This window comes from Osmia bicornis, unplaced genomic scaffold (genome assembly GCF_907164935.1).
Source record: "Osmia bicornis bicornis unplaced genomic scaffold, iOsmBic2.1, whole genome shotgun sequence".
NCBI lineage: Eukaryota > Metazoa > Arthropoda > Insecta > Hymenoptera > Megachilidae > Osmia > Osmia bicornis.
The window spans coordinates 8,988-30,635 of record NW_025791395.1 but is presented as its reverse complement, the minus strand read 5'-3'; the positions used below and the strand labels follow the sequence as shown (position 1 = coordinate 30,635).

The 21,648-nt window shown below is 42.6% G+C and overlaps 3 protein-coding genes across 3 annotated transcripts; all 3 read left to right on the top strand.

Annotated features, from left to right (window-relative positions):
• Positions 1–13,994: 13,994 nt before the first annotated feature.
• On the top strand, positions 13,995–15,371 carry LOC114882072. Its single transcript, XM_029198952.2, has one exon. The coding sequence runs from the start codon at positions 13,995–13,997 to the stop codon at positions 15,369–15,371; it is 1,377 nt and encodes a 458-aa protein (XP_029054785.2).
• A 165-nt stretch (positions 15,372–15,536) lies between these two features.
• LOC114882057 lies at positions 15,537–18,292 on the top strand. The gene is made up of 2 exons (XM_046289811.1): positions 15,537–18,050; positions 18,200–18,292. Exons 1-2 carry the CDS (start codon positions 15,537–15,539, stop codon positions 18,290–18,292), a joined length of 2,607 nt encoding a protein of 868 aa, XP_046145767.1.
• Positions 18,195–19,506, top strand: LOC123989132. Its single transcript, XM_046289810.1, has one exon. It carries the CDS (start codon positions 18,300–18,302, stop codon positions 19,320–19,322), a length of 1,023 nt encoding a protein of 340 aa, XP_046145766.1. The 5' UTR covers positions 18,195–18,299; the 3' UTR covers positions 19,323–19,506.
• Positions 19,507–21,648: the final 2,142 nt, after the last annotated feature.

The following is a 21,648-nucleotide window of genomic DNA, read 5'->3' as shown; positions in this document are numbered from 1 at the left end:
CATTCCTATTACTGGACTGGGTAAACACAAACATTAAGTTATGATCAAGCAATAATGCCTGCAAGGCGTCCATTTATTAATAATATTCTATGTAACTCCTTACCTTCCCTAACAAATGTTTTCTTGACATATAAATTCACAGATAAACTCGCAGATACAATAATACACATACTAAACTCACATACTTAACTCACATACTTGCAAACATAATTAGGTGGTCGCCTCACCGGCGCCCACGGCCACCCCTCGCCCGGGATCTGCGTGTGCCGCGGGAGTAACGGGAGCCTCGCCGGCGGACTCGACGAGGCACCATTAACCCTGCGTGGTCTATTGCTCTCTCCACACTGTACTTTTTGGTCATCACCTCGGTTACAAACGATATAAGAGAGCGTCGCCTTCGTTTATCCAGAATACAGCTTGCAAACGACTCTGGAGTCAGCTCCCCCACCTCCAGGTATAGTAGTGTTCGTTGCACTGCCCAACGATCACACACAAACACTGTGTGGCACGCATCATCGTCCACTGGAGGATCGCAAAACCAGCAGCTCGGGGACGGACTTCTTCCTATCCGATGGAGATAATGGGCAAAGCATCCGTGACCTGACATCACCTGCGCCAGATTATAGGTTAGGTAACGTGCTCCATTGCTCTCCACCCACGCCTCGATGTTGGGAATCAGCCTGCGAGTCCAGGCGCTGCTCTCCGAGGTTGTCCATCGAGTTTGCCAGCGATCAAAGGTGTCATATTCCACCACCTGCGGCAGACTCACGCGCTCTTCCTGATCCTCCGCCTCCTCGTACCCATACAAAGCGGCCCCGGCCCTTATTAACAAGTCCCACGGCATGCAACCTGACAGCGCGCACAATGCCTCTGATGAAACGGTACGATACGCGCGTGTCACGCGCAGTAACCCCAACCGCTGTGTCGATGTCAATCGCTGTCTCACACATCCGTACTCCACCGCCTCGCACCATACAGGAGACGCATACAAAACTATGCATTCTAGCACTCGGTAATACAGCAAACGCGGTTTCGGACCGCATCCTCGTGGATTCGGAAGCAGCCACGAGAGGTGCTGCGCTACTTTCACTGCCTTCTCACATACCCGGCTCATTTGACTATGAAAGAGTGTGCTATTACTGAACATCACACCAAGGTACCTAATCGAGCGCGATGTCCTGATTATCGCGGCCTCGTACGATAGTACAAGTCCGTCGGGCACGCGCCGCCCAGTTAAGAGCACTGCTTCAGTTTTCTCTTTCGCGAGAACCAGTCTCTCTCTCTCGTACCACGCCCCCACCACACGTAAGGCATGTTCTGCCAGCTCGCGCACTCTGTCTAATGATCGGGCTACTATAAGCAGCGCCATATCATCCGCGAAGATAGGCAGATCAATGAAGCCTGCGCTGCTTCTTCTCCTCTTACTTCGTCTTCCTCCTTTCCTTCTGCTGCACTACTCCTTGGGATGGCAGCCTCTTCTTGTCGCTCCTGCTCCACCACGAATAGAGCGGACACCGTTGCGTGGAACTCCTCTCGGTTGAGGCGAACCAGGGGCGACTTCCCCTTCAGACGATTCATGACCGCCTTGTAGGGTTTACACCACGCATCTTCTTCGATAGTCGAGACCATCTCACTCCACGATGCCTCTTTAGCTCGACGCAATGCCAAGGATAAGGCACGTCGGCTTTCCAGCATCTGCATGCGATACGTGTGCGCCTGCTGCCGTGCTGCCGTCGGGCTCCGGCGAGCCACCTTCTGCCAGCGGTGGCGGAGACGCTTTGCTTGGAGACAAAGATCTGCTATCTCCTGGCTCCACCATGGTACATTTTGTATTTTCCTCCTCTTGCGGGTCGGCAATGGTGGACGGGTTGACTGAAAGAGCGTCTCTAACTCCTCAATCACTTCATCAATTTCGATCACAGTGCACAGCGGCGGTAGCGCGGACTGTTCCGATGGACCGGCTGCTGCAGCTCCTCTCTCTTGACTACGTTGAACTGTTGGATCCAGGGATCCTGGTATCGGTAACTGGCCGCTCACTATTTCCCTCCACGCCTCCATGTCCGGGCGACCTAGTCTCGCCTCCCAAAGAGAATCCTCGGGCGAACCAATAGCCTCTGGTCTCGCTTTAAATCGATGAATAAGATAGCGATGATCCGACCCCGAATAGCGCGTGGACACTGTGGACCTAGATATTCGACCGTGGAGGCTGCGGCTACACGCAAGGGCATCGATTCGAGAACCCACGCCACCACGCTCGAATGACGGGCCTCCTTGACTTGCCACGGGCATCAGCTCTGCTTGTTCGATCAAATTCATCATACGGTGACCGCGTGAATCCACGCGATCTGATCCCCAGTGCGGAGAGCGGGCATTGAAATCCCCGGCGATTATAATCGGTTTCCTAACACTTGACAGACATGTCGCAAGACCCCGTAATTGACCTTCAAAGCTTTCTATAGTCAGTGATGGTGAGAAGTAACAACTCGCTATCATAAACTCGCGAGTCTCCAATGCCACGCATCCGTCTGTCTCAAACACCTTTCTAGTCACCCCCATGTCGCAGCTAGGACGATTCGTATACCACATGCAGGCTGAGCTGCTCCTGTCCTGATGCCAATTCGGATGAGGATTAAACGGCTCACTGATGACGACTATATCTGCGCGAAACTCGTTCACGGCCTGCCACAAGAGATCCTGTGCCGCGCGGCATCTGTTGAAATTGATCTGCAGTACGCTGAACGCAGACATGTTTTCCTCTTCTCTTTCTTCTTCGGCTCGGAGATTTAGCAGCACAGTAACGTAGCTATCGGAACAAAAGGAAACGGGCACTCTTAAGTACAAGGATCTACATTTAAGTCGAACTGAACTGACATAGCAGTGATCAACACTTACTGCGACTTGTAACGGCAATGACAACCCCGGTTATGACCCTCACGGTACAAGGATCCTAAACCACAGCAAACAATGAGTGACATGGGTTCGGAAAGCGAAGCAAATGACATGATGCATAACTTAAATCTGAATCAAAAGGGGGAAAAGAAAGGAAGGAAAAGACAATAAGAGAAAGGAAGGAAAAAGGGAAGGGAAAGAAAAGGGGAAAAGAGGGGGAGAAAAGGGAACAACTGTAGCACGGAAGGGATTGTTTCAACTGACTCGCATCAATCTGCGTGCATCGCCCTCCCTCTCCGCCCTGCCCTATCAACTTAATTCAACTCACGCAACCCAATCCAAGGGTGAAGCGGGACAGCGGGCTGACCTGACCCGACTTAGAAACAAGTCATGGAACCACTCGACAACGTGAAGCGAAGTCAAGCCAAGCCAGGATTTAACTGAATATATTTAATTAATTAAGCTAGTCAAGATCGAACTAATTCAATCAACTTCATCAAGAGTAAGGATAGAACTAAGCAATTAGTATCAGGACACCGGCGAACCGAACAGCTATTTACAGTCGGCATTCGGCCAATATCCAGCATGGTTGACAATCAAGGACTAACCAGCTACGTATTAATAGGAGCAACGGCAGCGGAACTAACACCAATATCAGCAACAATAGTAGTGTTTAAACGAACAGGCTGAACAAACAAGGATGGTGCGATAAACGTTAATCGACAAATGATCACTCAATACTTACTTACTCAGCGATGCTTGTCGTAGGATGACTGATAGTGATCGGCTGCGTCGCTCTTCCTCTGTTTTACTCCTCCTTCCTCTTCTTCTTCACCCGCCTCTGCTATAGACGCGTTGGCGCGTGGGCGTTGTCGGCGACAGCGGGTCCTTTTCGCTGCGAGGATGAGCAATGTGCTGTGGTGTGCTGTGCTGATCTGCTGCGCTTAGTTATGCTCAATAACCCCTCACTGCACCACGGCGCAGGTATCGACGCACGCGTATTGCTCCAAGCTTCGATTCTGAGCACCAAAAACAGCGCGAACTAGCGACTTCCCCAGTTAGGAATGTACTAAATGAAGGCCCCTACGAGGTGCCACAATTTATATCCAGAGCGGCCGGCAATCGTTGTGGCTGAGGGAACCCCTCGTGGTCGTCTTCAACAAAGCCCGGCAACCCAAAACTTACCAAGCCTTCGATGAAAGGACCTAATCAAGTCAACATTAACAACGTGAATAAATTACAATTAAATCTAATACGATACTGGTATTATATGTACATTGATCTTCGGGACGGGATTAGTATATTACATTAGATCCAATGTAGATATAGTATCAACGATGTTGTTATCAAATTTACATAGACCTGTGGGAAGGGATCAGTATATTACGTTAGATCCAATGTAGATATAGTATCAACGATGTTGTTATCAAATTTACATAGACCTGTGGGAAGGGATCAGTATATTACATTAGGTCTAATGTCAATGTAGTAATAATGATATTGTAATTAAGGGTACATTGGTCTGAGGGATGGGATCAGTCTATTACATTATATCTAATGTAGATATAGTAAAAATGATATTGTTATGAAATGTACATTGGTCTATGGGAACAAACCAGTATATTACATTGTATCTAATGAAGATATAGTAATAATGATATTGTTATTAAATGTCCATTGTTCTGTGAGACTGAATCTGCATATTAAATTGCATCTGATGTAGATATGGTAATAATCATATTGTGGGGAAGGCACTAGACTCTTTACCTTTTAATATCAAAAACAAGTTTATTAATTGAAAGTTACAAAGACATAATCTTATCACACACTCTCTCATGACGCCATACCTCTCGCGACCCCGCGCACGCATTCCCATACAATCCTGCCAAAACATTCACTCCTACCAACCACTCACTTCTGCCAATCACTCATTCATGCCAACCCAATCATTCTTCTTGCATTCAAACATAAAAACAAACCTCACAATCTCCCCCCTTTGTTTTTTAATCTCTAACGCTCATAAAGTTTTTTACGTTTTTAAACAAAGATGGCCCACTTAATGGTTTAGTAAGACAATCCGCAGTCATGAAATCTTTAGCAACATGTAACACTTTGACCTTATAATATTTTACCATTTCCTTAATAAAGTAACACTTTCTGTTTAACAATTTTGTCTTTGTTTTAAAATTCCCTCCATTTGCAAGTTTCACAGCGTTCAAATTGTCACATTTTAACTCATTGTTCTTCTCTTTATTTACTCCTATTTCTTCTACCAGGTCGCTCGTCCAGATGACTTCTTTCATTCCTTCCAACATTGCATCCAACTCACTTTCAGTTGATGATAAGGCGACCGTTGACTGCTTTTTACTCCTCCAATGTATGAGGTCATTATTTCTATAAACCAGCACGCCGCTAAATGATTTTGCATCTCGCGTGCTATCCCAAGAAGCGTCAGTCTCGCATCTAATTCCCCTTTTCAAAGTCGTTCTTCCATATTCGATTCCATAATTTATTGTCTTCTTCAGGTATTGCAATACTCTTTTTAGTGCATTCATATGAATATTCTTGGGGCATTTACTAAACTGTGACAGACAGCTTAATGAGAAAGATATATCCGGCCTTGTTGAAACACTAAGATACATTAATCGTCCCAACAGTTCCTGATATCTTGTTACATCACATTCGTTACTTCCTTCATCTTCACTTAATTTCTGGTTGATATCCATAGGCGAATTTACTTCATTAGCTTCCCTCATTCCATACTGATTTAATAAATTTTCAATATACTTTCTTTGATTGATGAGTATTCTTCCCTTTTTCTGATCCAATTGTATCCCCAGTACTTGTTGAGCTTCTCCAACATCCTTTAAATCTATATACTTCTTTATTTCTTTCATATATTTTTCTTCAAATGCTTCTCCACTACTCACTCCACAATACAAAAAATCATTTCCCTCTACCACATAAAACAAGCATGGATCCTGAGTACATTGTTTCAAACCTACTCTCAAAAATACGTCAGTGAGATACGCATTCCAACATCGACTAGCTTGTTTCAATCCATAAATACTCCTTTTAAGTTTGCAAACTTTTCCAGATCTGTTCTCAAAGCCATTAGGCATCTCCATATACATCTCTTCATCTAAAGACCCATGTAAAAAGGCAGTTTTTGCATCATAAATTTTTAATTTCTTTCCTTTTTCCGCACATATGCTAATCAATATCCGTATTGTCTCCATCCTCACTGTTGGAGAAAAAGTTTCTTCATAGTCACAACCTGGACGTTGTCCGCACCCCATTGCAACCAATCTCGCTTTGAACCTTTTTTCGAGTGTAACTGGGTCTTCTTTTACCGTGAATATCCATTTATTCTTTATCACACGTTTGTCTTTAGGCCGATCAACTAAATCCCATACTTCATGATAATGCATTGATTTCATTTCATCATTCATGGCTTTTCTCCATTCTTCCCATTCGTGTGATTGTCTTGCTTCTGCAACGGAATTCGGTATTTTAACGTCCACTGTTTTCATAACTCTTTGTTTTTTAAGTCTTTCTGATCTTCGTACATTCCTCTCTTCATCCTTCTTTCTTTCTTCTTCTCTTTCTACATTCCTTCGAACCTGCATGACTTCTCTTGTTACATTTTTTGGTCTTCCTTTTTTCTTCATTTCAGTTGATTCCCCTGGTATAACTCTATTCTCTTCGTTGTCTTCAATGTTCCTTTCTTCATTGTCGATTTCATGTGTGTCATTTCTACCTTCTAACAATTCTATTCTCGCATCTTCATACTCGCTGTCCGCTGTTTCATTCTCTTCACTTTCTTCGTGCTGTTCATTCTCATTCTGGTACATCTCTTCTTCAGATTCAAGACCTTCTACATCATCACTAGAATCTAATCCAAATACAATTAAATCATTATCATCATCAGAATTGCCACTTTTTTCATCACTATACAATAGTTCTGACCCATTCTTATTCTCTTCGAATCTTACATCACAATCACACCTGATTTTATCCACTTTTGGAATATATATTCGGTAAGTATTATTTACACCATACCCTACAAAAATTCCTTTTTCAGTTTTTGATTCAAACTTTTGTTTTCTTCCACCTTTATTCAACAGATATGCTAGGCATCCAAATCTTCTCATATGTTGTATATTTGGCTTTTTATTATACCATATCTCGTACGGAGTTTTATTATGTACTTTAGATTTTACTCGATTTCTTATATATACAGCAGTACAGACTGCCTCTCCCCAGAATGTTAAAGGTAAGCGCGAATCAGACATTATTGTTCTTGTAGTTTCTATTATTGTTTTATTTGCTCTTTCTGCTGTTCCATTACACTGTGGGGTCATGGGGGGACTCAATTCATGTTTTATTCCCCTTTGCTGGAACCAATTCTTCAAATCTTTTCCCAAAAATTCTCCACCATTGTCTGACCTTATTCTTTTCAATTTTAGTTCAGTTTGATTTTCATTTAATATAATTAATTTCTTTATTTCTTCAGCAGCTTCACTTTTATCATGGAGTAATCGTACAAATATCACTCTGGAATAATCATCCACCACAGTCATTATATAATTCTTTCTTCCATGTGATGAAGGTTTAATAGGTCCTATCAAGTCCATGTGCCATAGTTGCATAATATTATCACTCTGTCTTCCTTCTAATCTTCTATGTACCTTTCTGCATGTTTTTCCTTCTACACATGGTTCACATTCCATTTTTATTTTATTTGTCATTCCCATTACTAAATTCTCTTTCTTCATTTCTTCCACCACCTGTTTATTAGCGTGACCTAATCTCTTGTGCCACAACTCATCTATTGAAATTGCTACTGCTTCCTTTTTGTCTATGAAAGTTCTCACATAATATCCATTATCTACTCGAACTGCTGTCATTTCTATTTTCTCTGGTTCTTTGTATATCACAGCACCAAATTTGTTAAATTTGACATTGTAACCGTGATCTGTTATCTTAGCTACAGAAAGTAAATTAGTGTTTAAATCAGGTACGCATAACACTTTCTCAAGTCTCACCTTCTTTTCACTTGAAGATTGTCTCAAAATTACTTCACCAGTATCCTCTGATGTCAATTTTCTTCCCTTTTTATCTGCCAGTGTTATATCCCTCTTTTCATGAAATAGTTTTTTACATATTTGTTTGTCGTGTGTCATATGACTTGTGGAACCAGAATCCAACAACCAAATACAACAATTATTATTTGTACCACCCTCAAGTTCTTTTTTAGTTGTCTCAAAAATTGTTTCTTTTTGTGAAATGTCTTCCACTCTTAATACAGCTTCATCTGTGGTTCGCAATGAAACTTCATCTCGTTCATAAGTCTGTCTGCTTGTTCTTCCTCGAAATCCTCTTTGGAAATTTCCTCTATGTCCTCTTCCTCTAGAGGTTACATTTTTCTTTGGTTCTCTACAGTTTGCAGCCACATGATTGAATCCTTGGCAGTTAAAACAGCGTTTGCTTTTGTAACATTCTTTGGCCACATGCCCTTTTAATCCACAGCTAAAACAATGAATATCATTTTTGGATCCATCTCTCACTTTCCTTACCAATTCTTGGTCTCTGTGGGATCTTTCTTCTTTCCGAGTTTCCCTTCTAATTTCTTCCTGCTTAAGAGCAAACCGTATGTCATTGATAGTAACATTCTTTTGTATTTCTAACACTCTCACATTTGAATCATATTCTTGTCTGAGCCCTCTTAAAATATACATTTTTAATTCAAAATCTTCTATGCACTTCCCCAATTGTACACACTGATTTTTTAATGCTTCTGCCCTATTTATATAAGAGTCGACGCTTTCCTCTTTTTTCATTTTTAAATTTGTTAGTTCATTCAGTAACCTTGCTTTCAGTTCTTCCGTATCAGCCGCCATGTTTCTTTTGATCAACGACCACAGTCTATCCGCACATTTTTCATTACTGTATTTTAGTAATTGAGCCTTGCTCATTGTGTTAATCATTATTGTCCTGGCTGCATAATTATTATCATCCCACTCGTTCCAATCTTTTAATTTTCTTTCATAATTTTCCTCATCTTCTTCCGGTTTTGTTAACGGTTTAATTCCTATCACTTTTTTCCACAATTTTTTTGAACGTAGAATACCTTCTACTGACTCACACCATAAAAAATAATTAGAATCATCGAGCGGTTCAATGCTTGCGATATTCCACGTATCTGCCATGGTTTCTCTTTCTTTTTCACTTTTTCTTCAATCCACGGGCCCCTGCTACCAAATTGTGGGGAAGGCACTAGACTCTTTACCTTTTAATATCAAAAACAAGTTTATTAATTGAAAGTTACAAAGACATAATCTTATCACACACTCTCTCATGACGCCATACCTCTCGCGACCCCGCGCACGAATTCCCATACAATCCTGCCAAAACATTCACTCCTACCAACCACTCACTTCTGCCAATCACTCATTCATGCCAACCCAATCACTCTTCTTGCATTCAAACATAAAAACAAACCTCACAGATATAGCTATTAAATGTATGTTATATATCTAATGTAGATATAGTAATAACGATACTGTTATTATATGCACACTGATCTGTGGGAAGGGATCATTATATTACATTATATCCAATGTAGATATAGTAATAATGATATTGTTATTAAATGTACATTGGTCTGTGGGAAGGGATCATTATATTACATTATATCCAATGTAGATATAGTAATAATGATATTGTTATTAAATGTACATTGGTCTGTGGGATTAAATCAGTATATTAAATTGCATCTGATGTAGATATAGTAATAATGATATAGCTATTAAATGTATATTATATATCTAATGTAGATATAGTAATAACGACACTGTTATTATATGCACATTGATCTGTGGGAAGGGATTAGTATATTACATTATATCCAATGTAGTTATAGTATCAACGATGTGGTTATAACATGTACATTGATCTGTGGGAAGGAATCAGTATATTACATTATATCTAATGTAGATATAGTGATAACGATATTGTTATTAAATGAACATTGGCCTGTGGGAGCAAATCAGTATATTACATTATATCTGATGTAGATATAGTAATAATGATATTGTTATTAAATGTACATTGGCCTGTGGGATTAAATCGGTATATTCAATTACATCCGAAGTAGATATAGTAATAACGATACTGTTATTATATGTACATTAATCTGTGGGAAGGGATTAGTGCATTACATTATATCCAATGTGGATATAGTATCTGCGATGTTTTTTTCAAATGTACATTGATCTGTGGGAAGGAATCAGTATATTACATTATATCTAATGTAGTGTGACCCTTTCGGGGGTTCACTCTATACTATTCTATGATTCTCTATTACAAACGTTGGGCGCCAGCCACTCGCGGTGGCAATCAAAATTTGGACAAAGGGACAGAATAGGGGTCGTTACAGGGGATGGGACTCGTGGCACTTACGTCCTTACAATCTCGCGGGGGAGTACGCAAGGAGGATTTTCGAGGGTTAGGGAGGTTTCTGGAAGTTCGTATACGTTACGCGTAGGAGAATGTTGTGGACGGGAGTAACAGGGGCTGGACAAAAGGGTTTCAAGAAATATAACGGGGGGTTAACGGCGCGATACGCGGACACATAAGTTCGCAATCGAAGATCGCCGTTGCCGAAACTCACACTCTTACAATTAGTATCGAAAGGGACTTACTTCAAACTCCACACACTCGTACACTCCGAATCGTCTCTATAATTGCTCTCGAAAATCTCTATACTCTCACTCTATAACGCTCTCAAAATCTCTATATACGGTTAATTAGATAGCCTACGGCTCAATGACGGCTCGTCGTCGCTGTCGCGACGACGGGTCCGTCGCGGGATGATTTTTGGGGAGGGGATGGGGAATAGGAAGGGGGCCTTTTCTGGCAACGGAATAGATTGGTTATCGATTGTCGATCTGCCGGTGTTCGGGTTCGATGGGGCTGGCGGATCTCCGGCCGTGGCGGGTGGACTTGGGTCTTCGGGCTCGGCGACAGATGGCTCCAGGTGGACGTTCGTATCAGCTGCTGGGCCGCTTCGTCTCTTTTTCCGAAGTCCCGCGTTGCTTTTCCTCTCCTGGAGGGTGGGAGGTCTGTCGCCGGCCTCGTAGCTCCTTCTTGCGGGTGATCCCTGTTGTCTCTTGTCCGTCGCCTCCATCGGCCCGACACCGGCGGGCGGGAAAAAGGGGTGAGGTGTTAGAAGGGCTAAGGGTCATTTCTAGGTGGGATTTGAGGTGGGAGAAGCGCAGCGATTGTAACGGGGGGGCACAGGTGTCACCACGTTACAACACCCCCCCGCCTTGACCGGAAACGGGAGATACAACGGGTGGGGATGAGGACTTAGGTGAACAATAATTTTGAGAGAAGAGAGATCCAAGATCGGTGGGTTCTCGCGGACACTCATCCTTCCATGCTGCGCTCTCATTCAGGGGGGGTCGCGGACATGAGCGACCCTCCTGTTGTCGTGTCGGATCGTAGCATTTTTAATTGATGGACCTGTAATAGAAACGGGTTAGTATCCGGCCGAAATCATAAAGAAAAAAAAAGGGGGGAGAATCTAGACGTTGGGCGCCAAATTTTGTGACCCTTTCGGGGGTTCACTCTATACTATTCTATGATTCTCTATTACAAACGTTGGGCGCCAGCCACTCGCGGTGGCAATCAAAATTTGGACAAAGGGACAGAATAGGGGTCGTTACAGGGGATGGGACTCGTGGCACTTACGTCCTTACAATCTCGCGGGGGAGTACGCAAGGAGGATTTTCGAGGGTTAGGGAAGATCTCAGGGTGAGGGAGGAAAAAGGGGTGAGGTGTTAGAAGGGTTAAGGGTCATTTCTAGGTGGGATTTGAGGTGGGAGAAGCGCAGCGATTGTAACGGGGGGGCACAGGTGTCACCACGTTACAGTAGATATAGTAATAATGATATTGTTATTAAATGTATATTGGTCTGTGGGAACAAATCAGTATAGTACATTATATCTAAGGTAGATATAGTAATAAGGATACTGTTATTATATATACATTGATCTGTGGGAAGGGATCAGTATATTACATTATATCTGATGTCGATATAGTAATAATGATATTGTTCTCAAACGTACATTGATCTGTGGGATTAAATCAGTATATTAAATTACATCTGATTTAGATATAGTAATAATGATATTGTTATTAAATGTACATTGGTCTGTGGGGTTAAATCAGTATATTAAATTACAGCTGATGTAGATATAGCAATAATGATATTGTTATTAAATATACATTGGTCTGTGGTATTAAATCAGTATATTACAGTACATCTGATGTAGATATATTAATAATGATGTTGTTTTTAAATGTATATTACATTCATAATGTAGATATAGTAATAATGATATTGTTATCAAATGTACCTTGATCTGTGGGAAGGGATCAGTATATTACATTATATCTAATGTAGATATAGTAATAATGATATTGTTATTAAATAGACATTGGTCTGTGGGAACAAATCAGTATAGTACATTATATCTAAGGTAGATATAGTAATAAGGATACTGTTATTATATATACATTGATCTGTGGGAAGGGATCACTATATTACATTATATCCAATGTAGATATAGTATCAGCGATTGTTCCGTGAAGAACGGGATCCTAAGCTATAAAGTTTATTTCTTTTCCTTACCTTTGCTTAATTTCCAGCGACGCTGCGAGTTGACCAGCCATTGTCAAATTTTGTACATTTTTTCTAATGGATACCATCTGAGGGTTAACTTCGCAGTTTCGTTGGAATCATTTCTTAAAATAGGATTTTCTTTCAATTTACTAACAATAGCGATGCCTTCGAGTGGCTGGCGATTTGTACGCAGAATGACATCTGGGGTGCAGACCGCAGGCGCGTTTATGAAACGCAAGCCCGTAGAGTCGTTTTTGAGAGTCTTGCTTATTTCTAAAATCTCGTGACTTATACTTTCCTGAATTTCTACGTCCTCAACGGCTAATTGCCTGTGTCGTAAACGTGAATTTCCAAAGGGGTCTTGTGACCGGGCCAAGTGGCAAACACTTGGGTCAAGCTACGGGACTCAGGCCCGGCGGAAATTCCACTACGTTGCCAAATTTCTACATTTTTCCGACTACCACTTCCACTACCACCTTACTCTCACAACACGCGTTTCGGACGCACAGGGTGGGTGGAGTCAACGACATGGTCTCTGATTGGCAAAGATTTTCCATGGGGGCCGACTTTCAAAATACATGAAAGCATAAAAATGCTTGGCAGAGTCGGCCTCAGTTAGTCTAAGAAAATTCACGAGCGACACATCACCCTCTTCAAGGGAAGCATTTCTGTGTCAGAACAAGGGTTACATTGATCCACATACTCAATCGCACAACGTTTTGAGATCATTAAATAATTCAAGTTTTTATCATTACCTGTGTCAACTTAATTACGAACATTATTTCAAACACCCTCAAACAATTCCTACCGTCTCAACCGATCGTAGGAAAAGTGCGTACACGAGGTTTCGATTTAAAATCGGACAGAGCTTTACGACCTCTGTTTGACCCGGCTCTCCATGCATCCCATGGTCTGAATCTGTCGCGCACTTTACGTAAAAACATTTTTATGGTCCTTCGAGCCGGATAGTTCGGTCACGTGTGAAGTTTACATATTCAAACTCAGTGATTTCTGACTATTTTTATACAAAACATTTATAAACTGTTGTGTTGTGAGTGAATAAAAGTGCACAGCCTGCACTGTTCGCAACATTATAAGCGAACCCTCACCGTACGCAATCGAATAACTCACGCAGTAGAGGTTCGATTGGTACATACGATCTCAACATTTAACAAGAGATCCCTGCAAGGATATTTAATTCAACGTTGGATAAGGGTGCCGCCAGAGGGTGACGCAGCGTTCGCCAGATCACATCCACGCAACATAGAAGCAGGACGATCTTCAACATCAGCGCAGCATCGACTCCAAGCAGCATCCGAAGGGAGGACATCGTGGAAATCTTCAACGACCTCGCATCTAAAGGTAGGCTCGTTAGTTTTCGCCAAATCCTTCTTCCACATTAATCCTTGTCACGATGCCTAAAGCGTCAGACCAATCCACGAGTCAATCCGTCTCACAAGGTATAAATCTCAGTACCTTGCGACGTAAACGCGGCAATATTGTGGGGCACATCACCACATTTTCGAAAATCCTCGAACACGCGAGAGTATCCGAACAACGCGATATAGGTCTATTACGGGCGCATTTGACAAATCTACATGAAATTTGGGAGCGGTTCGACGCTATTCAATTGGAGCTTGAAGAGGCTGACGAAGAGGAAGCACCGCGTCGTTTCCAGATACACGGGGATTACATTTCAGTGGTCGCGCGTGCAAATGCACTCATCGAGGGAGATCGTCCGAGATTGACCCCGCAACGTATTACAAGCGATTCGCCCGCGCCGTCTGTAACAGCCCCGATGGCAATCAAATTACCGGAAATGCGGTTGCCATTGTTCGACGGGAAAATCGAAAAGTGGGCATCATACTTCGAAAGTTTTTCGTCGATGATTGATCAAAACGCGGATTTAACACCAGTACAAAAATTACAGTACTTACGTTCCACTCTCTCTGGAAAGGCCGCCGCGTGTATTGAATCGTTAGGCACGACGGATGCTGATTATACAGCCGCGATTGAATTGCTGAAGGAAAGGTTCGATTGCAAACGCAGGATTTTATTGAAGCATTGTAACGCGATTATCGAATTGCCAAAGATAACCCGAGATTCGCCAGAAGCATTAGGCGATCTCGTCGACACCGTTCGCCAAAATTTGCGGTCGTTAAAGAACTTGGACGTTAATACATCTTCTTGGGATAGCATTTTGGTGGCGATCATTTTAACGAAATTAAGCGCTGACACCGTGTATCAATGGGAATTAACGTTGAAGAACAAACAGATGCCGACTTTTGCGAGTTTGCTCGAGTTTTTGGACAAACGTGCAAATTGCGTGCTCACGACTCATCAGAAGTCAGAGCATTCCGACGGGCAACACAATCGCGGTCCGCCGGGAAAATCGGCAGCTAAGAAATCTTCGCGAAGCAACGCGTTCGTGACCGCAACTCGCGCGAACGAGACACAGCGTCCTCGCGAACCGACTAAGGCAAGTGGAACATCCGCGAATTTTCCGCGATGCCCGATTTGCGATGAAGAACACGGTATCTGGCGCTGCGAGAAGTTTCATGCGTTGTCAGCCGGTGCTCGATTGTCAGCTGTTAAGAAGGCTTCATTGTGCGTAAATTGTCTAAGAGCCGAACATAATCTGGATCTTTGTAAAAAAGGGTCGTGCCGTATATGTAGAAAGCACCACCATACGTTGCTGCATTTACCCACGCAGGGGGCTATCCGCACAACGTCTACCCCGCCAACAAAGCCCAGTACATCAGTAGACGCGCAGGTAGACACTGGTGAATGACCGCAACTACCTGAGACCCCCGGAGAAGCGAGTCACATAAACGCTTTCGTCGTCAATGCAATAGACAATGAACTACTTGTCACTGCTCAGGTCTATGCACTTGACAAGGATCAACGACCTGTTAACTGTCGGACATTAATCGACACAGGTGCAACTAACAACTTTATGACGGAAGATCTCGTAAAAAGGCTCGCGATCCCGAAGAAACAATGTCATGTTCCGGTGGGGGTTCTCAATACTTTGACTACGGTTGCAAAACATATCGTCACGGCTACTATTCGTTCTAAACACGACAACTATCAACGCACACTAACATTCTTAACGATACCAAAAATTGCATCTTTGATCCCTGATCAACCGATTGACCGTTCGAACATTCAAATTCCGAAGAATATCAAGTTAGCAGATCCAGAATTTCACCGTCCGGCGCCGATTGATTTGTTACTCAGCTCTGGAACTGCATTGTCGCTAATCAGCGTTGGACAGATTAATCTCTCTCCTCCTAATGGACTCAATCTGTATCTGCAGAAAACGAGATTCGGGTGGGTCATCGGGGGGAGTCCGCCGAAAACTTCGAAACCGCGAATCGTTTCTTGCAACGCGACTACCGCGCTGCAGCTCGACCTCGCTCGGTTTTGGGAGATCGAAGAGGGTCCTCAAGTCCAACTCCTCTCCGAATCGGATAAATTCTGCGAAAAACATTTTCAACAGCATGTTACAAGGAATAGTGACGGTCGATACGTAGTTGCATTGCCTTTTAATGACGAACTATTGCGGCTCGGGGAATCTAGAGCAAGAGCATTAAAACGCCTGGAATCTCTTGAACGAAAGCTGCAACGAGATAACACATTAAAAAGGGAGTATCATGCGGTTATGCAGGAGTACCTTGACCTCGGACATATGGCCAAGGTTAGCAACAATCTGCATTCATCCGATGGATACTACCTACCGCATCATGGAGTCGTGAAAGTAACTAGCGAGACCACTAAACTTCGGGTGGTGTTCGACGCTTCCGCGGCTACTAGCACGGGCATTTCTTTGAACGACGCGTTGCACACAGGGCCAAAGATACAAGAAGATTTGCTATACATTCTTCTACGATTTCGTATTCATCGATACGTAATAACCGGTGATATCGAGAAGATGTATAGGCAGTTTCTCGTACGCGACGAGCATCAAAAATATCAACGCGTTTTGTGGCGTGACGCGAGCGGCGAAATTCAAACATATGAATTAAAAACGGTTACTTTCGGACTTTCCGCGGCTCCGTACTTGGCAATTCGCTGCCTAACACAATTGGCCCAAGACGAGGGACACCGGTTTCCTCGTGCTGCGCAGATCTTGTGTCGGGATTTTTACGTAGACGACCTGTTAACCGGGGCATCCACGATACAAGATGCAGCATCATTACGGGAAGATCTGACACAATTACTAAAATTAGCTTCCCTCAATATACGCCAGTGGGCTTCCAACCACGAGGATCTTCTGCGAGACCTTCCGGAAGAGGCGATCAATAAGAGGATTCGCATCGGAGAACCGTCTACATTAAAAACATTGGGCATAATTTGGGATTCTGCAAATGACTCCATATCGTATGAGGTCAAAACGCAGATCTCAAATTTACACGTAACTAAGCGATTTATCACATCGGAAATCGCCAAAATTTACGATCCCCTAGGTCTCCTTGGACCGGTTATCATCGTTGCGAAGATGTTACTTCAAAAGATCTGGACCATCAAGGTGGACTGGGATGAGTCTTTACCAATGGACATCCACACTGAATGGAAACAATTTCAGATGCAGCTTCCTCTTTTGAACAACACCGTCTTTCGGAGAAGAACCGTGATCGATGCACCAACTAAGATCGAATTACATGGTTTTTGCGACGCAAGCGAGAGAGCCTATGGAGCCTGTGTCTACCTTAGATCAACGGACAAGCATGGCCACACCAACTTGGAACTTTTATTAGCTAAGTCTAAGGTGGCACCTTTGAAGACACAGAGCATTCCAAGACTCGAGCTTTGCGGAGCCCTACTCTTAACGAAGTTACACGATATTATCAAAAAGGCTTTGCACATTAAAATCCATCGTAGCATCTTTTGGACCGATTCAACAATTGTTCTCCACTGGTTGCGAACATCTCCGCACACATTAAAGACATTCGTCGCAAACCGGGTTTCGGAAATCCAGGTGCGAACGAATGTAAGGGATTGGCGTCACGTTCCGACGGCAGACAACCCGGCAGACCTCATTTCGCGGGGACAATATCCCGAAGAGTTTTTGCAACCCTCCATCTGGCATCACGGGCCAGGATGGCTCGAAGAAGAGGAAATTTCGTGGCCTACGAGGGATTTGACGCCGTGTAGCATCATTCCGGAACAAAAGACTGCGATTTGCTTAACGACAACACCTTTGGATAACAGCATCCTCGATAAATACTCTTCGTGGGAGAAGATGCGAAGGATTGTCGCATGGTGCCTCCGGTGGAAAAAGGATAACAACTACAAAGGTCCCTTGACGCCGATAGAATTGAAGTATGCTCAGGACAGCATTATTAAACTGTTACAACGGATGCATTTTTCCAAGGAATTACGCTGTTTATCATCAAAAACCAACGTCGAAATCGCGGGAAAATTGCAGCGATTGGCTCCATTCATAGACAAGGATGGTATTATCCGGGTAGGCGGCCGATTAAAGCATTCTTCGATGCCTTTTACACAACGGCACCCCATAATTTTGCCGAAGGCACGCGTCACAGGTCTCATCATTGAGGCCGAGCACCGAGCTCAACTTCATGCAGGGGTTCAGGGTACATTATATGCCGTTAGACGCCGTTTCTGGCCTATAGACGGTCGCAACCAGGTATGGAAGGCGTTGCGCACTTGTACCCGTTGTCTCCGAGCTCGACCGCCAGACACTAACTACATTATGGGTGACTTACCTGAAGCAAGGGTAACGGAGGCCCGGCCGTTCACTAACGTCGGTGTTGATTATTGTGGCCCGTTTTACATCAAGGAGCGCCGCCACCGAAATCGCACCCGAATAAAAGTGTACGTAGCGGTCTTTGTTTGCCTTGCGGTTAAGGCAGTGCATTTGGAGCTGGTGAGCGACCTTACCAGCGAAGCATTCATCGCGGCGCTCAGGAGATTTATTGCTCGACGCGGGTTTTGCGTAAAGATTTACTCGGACAACGGGACCAATTTCTTCGGAGCGAATAATGAATTACGAGAAATTCAACGGCTCATCAGATCGGACGAGCATAATGGAAAGGTGCAGAGTTTTCTAGCACAACGTTCAATAGAGTGGAGCTTCATACCACCACGCGCACCACATTTTGGGGGTTTATGGGAAGCGGCTGTAAAGTCCTTTAAAAATCATCTTCTTCGCGTCGCGGGTACTGAGTTATTTACTTTCGAGGATTTTAATACCTTAATCATTGAAATTGAATCGATCCTAAATTCTCGGCCATTAACACCCATGTCTTCCGACCCCAATGACCTCCTTGTTTTAACACCTGGACACTTCCTCATTGGCGATTCGCTTACGAGTCTACGCGAACGAGACTTCATAGACATGCCTCAGAATCGTCTCTCGAGCTGGCAGTTTATTCAAAGGATTAAACAACATTTCTGGGCTCGTTGGCATCGCGAGTATCTGAATGAGCTCACAAGGCGCACTAAATGGAGCAAAGGAGAACATCCCATCAAGGAAGGCACGTTGGTCCTCTTAAGGGAAGACAATGTTCCTCCCATGCAGTGGGCCTTGGGCAGGGTGCTCAGAACGTACCCGGGCTCCGACGGCATCATTCGCACTGTGACGATTAAAACGGCTGCGAGTGAGCTAGATCGGAGTGTGAAGCGTCTAGTACCCTTGCCTTACCAGGTCGAAGAAGAAGACAACAGGTCAGAAGGGCTAGCATCAGCAACAAACGTTAATTCGCAAGCTGATTAAGTGCATTAGACTTTATCACATATACTGACTTTTTATACATTTGACCACTTAATAATTAGCTGCACATGTACATTTATATATTATTGGACTACATAATCATTAGCATATAGAACTTTATAAAATTAGTTAGTAGTACTTTTAGGCTAAATAATTTTGTAGGATCATATTATCATACGTAGAGGTTGATCGGTAACCCTCTCAACGGGGGGAGGATGTTCCGTGAAGAACGGGATCCTAAGCTATAAAGTTTATTTCTTTTCCTTACCTTTGCTTAATTTCCAGCGACGCTGCGAGTTGACCAGCCATTGTCAAATTTTGTACATTTTTTCTAATGGTTACCATCTGAGGGTTAACTTCGCAGTTTCGTTGGAATCATTTCTTAAAATAGGATTTTCTTTCAATTTACTAACAATAGCGATGCCTTCGAGTGGCTGGCGATTTGTACGCAGAATGACATCTGGGGTGCAGACCGCAGGCGCGTTTATGAAACGCAAGCCCGTAGAGTCGTTTTTGAGAGTCTTGCTTATTTCTAAAATCTCGTGATTTATACTTTCCTGAATTTCTACGTCTTCAACGGCTAATTGCCTGTGTCGTAAACGTGAATTTCCAAAGGGGTCTTGTGACCGGGCCAAGTGGCAAACACTTGGGTCAAGCTACGGGACTCAGGCCCGGCGGAAATTCCACTACGTTGCCAAATTTCTACATTTTTCCGACTACCACTTCCACTACCACCTTACTCTCACGACACGCGTTTCGGACGCACAGGGTGGGTGGAGTCAACGGCATGGTCTCTGATTGGCAAAGATTTTCCATGGGGGCCGACTTTCAAAATACATGAAAGCATAAAAATGCTTGGCAGAGTCGGCCTCAGTTAGTCTAAGAAAATTCACGAGCGACACATCACCCTCTTCAAGGGAAGCATTTCTGTGTCAGAACAGTGTTACATTGATCCACATACTTAATCGCACAACGTTTTGAGATTATTAAATAATTCAAGTTTTTATCATACCTGTGTCAATTTAATTACGAACATTATTTCAAACACCCTCAAACAATTCCTACCGTCTCAACGGATCGTAGGAAAAGTGCGTACACAAGGTTTCGATTCAAAATCGGACAGAGCTTTACGACCTCTGTTTGACCCGGCTCTCCATGCATCCCATGGTCTGAATCTGTCGCGCACTTTACGTAAAACAACGATGTTGTTATCAAATTTACATAGACCTGTGGGGAGGGATCAGTATATTACGTTAGATCCAATGCAGATATAGTATCAACGGTGTTGTTATCAAATTTACATAGACCTTTGGGAAGGGATCAGAATATTACATTATATCTAATGTAGATATAGTAATAATGATATTGTTATCAAATGTACATTGATCTGTGGGAAGGGATCAGTATATTACATTATATCAAATGTAGATATAGAAATAATGATATTGTTATTAAATGTATATTACATATCTAATGTAGATATAGTAATAAGCATACAGTTATTATATGTACATTGATCTGTGGGAACGGATCAGTATATTACATTCTATCTAATGAAGATATAGTAATAATGATATTGTTACTAAATGTCTATTGTTTTGTGGGATTAAACCAGTATATTAAATTACATCTAATGCAGATATAGCAATAATGATATTGTTATTAAATGTCCATTGTTTTGTGGGATTAAATCAGTATATTACATTACATCTGATGTAGATATATTAATAATGATATTGTTTTTAAATGTATATCACGTTCCTAATGTAGATATAGTAATAACGACACTGTTATTATGTGTAGACTGAACTGTTGGAAGGGATTAATATATTACATTATATCCAATGTCGATATAGTATCAACGATGTTGTTATAAAATGTACATACACCTGTGAGAATGGACCAGTATATTACATTAGGACCAATGTAAATATAGTAATAATGAAATTGTAATTAAGGGTACATTGGTCTGAGGGAGTAAATCAGTATATTAAACTACATCTGATGTAGAAATAGCAATAATGATAATGTTATTAAATGTACATTGGCCTGTGGGATTAAATCGGTATATTAAATTACATCTGAATTAGATACAGTAATAATGACATTGTTATTATATGTACATTGATCTGTGGAGAGGTATTAGTATATTACATTATATCCAATGTAGATATAGTATCAGCGATGTTTTTATCAAATATACATTGATCTGTGGGAAGGGATCAGTATACTACATTATATCTAATGTAGACATAGTAATAATGATATTGTTTTTAAATGTACATTGGTCTGTGGGGTTAAATCAGGATATCAAATTACAGCTGATGTA

Coding starts and splice junctions, on each gene's coding strand:
- LOC114882072 (XM_029198952.2), top strand. CDS start 13,995: ATGCCTAAAGCGTCAGACCAATCCACGAGTCAATCCGTCTCACAAGGT.
- LOC114882057 (XM_046289811.1), top strand. CDS start 15,537: ATGACGGAAGATCTCGTAAAAAGGCTCGCGATCCCGAAGAAACAATGT. Junction 18,051..18,199: donor ACAAGGATGGTATTATCCGG/GTAGGCGGCCGA, acceptor ATATGCCGTTAG/ACGCCGTTTCTGGCCTATAG.
- LOC123989132 (XM_046289810.1), top strand. CDS start 18,300: ATGGGTGACTTACCTGAAGCAAGGGTAACGGAGGCCCGGCCGTTCACT.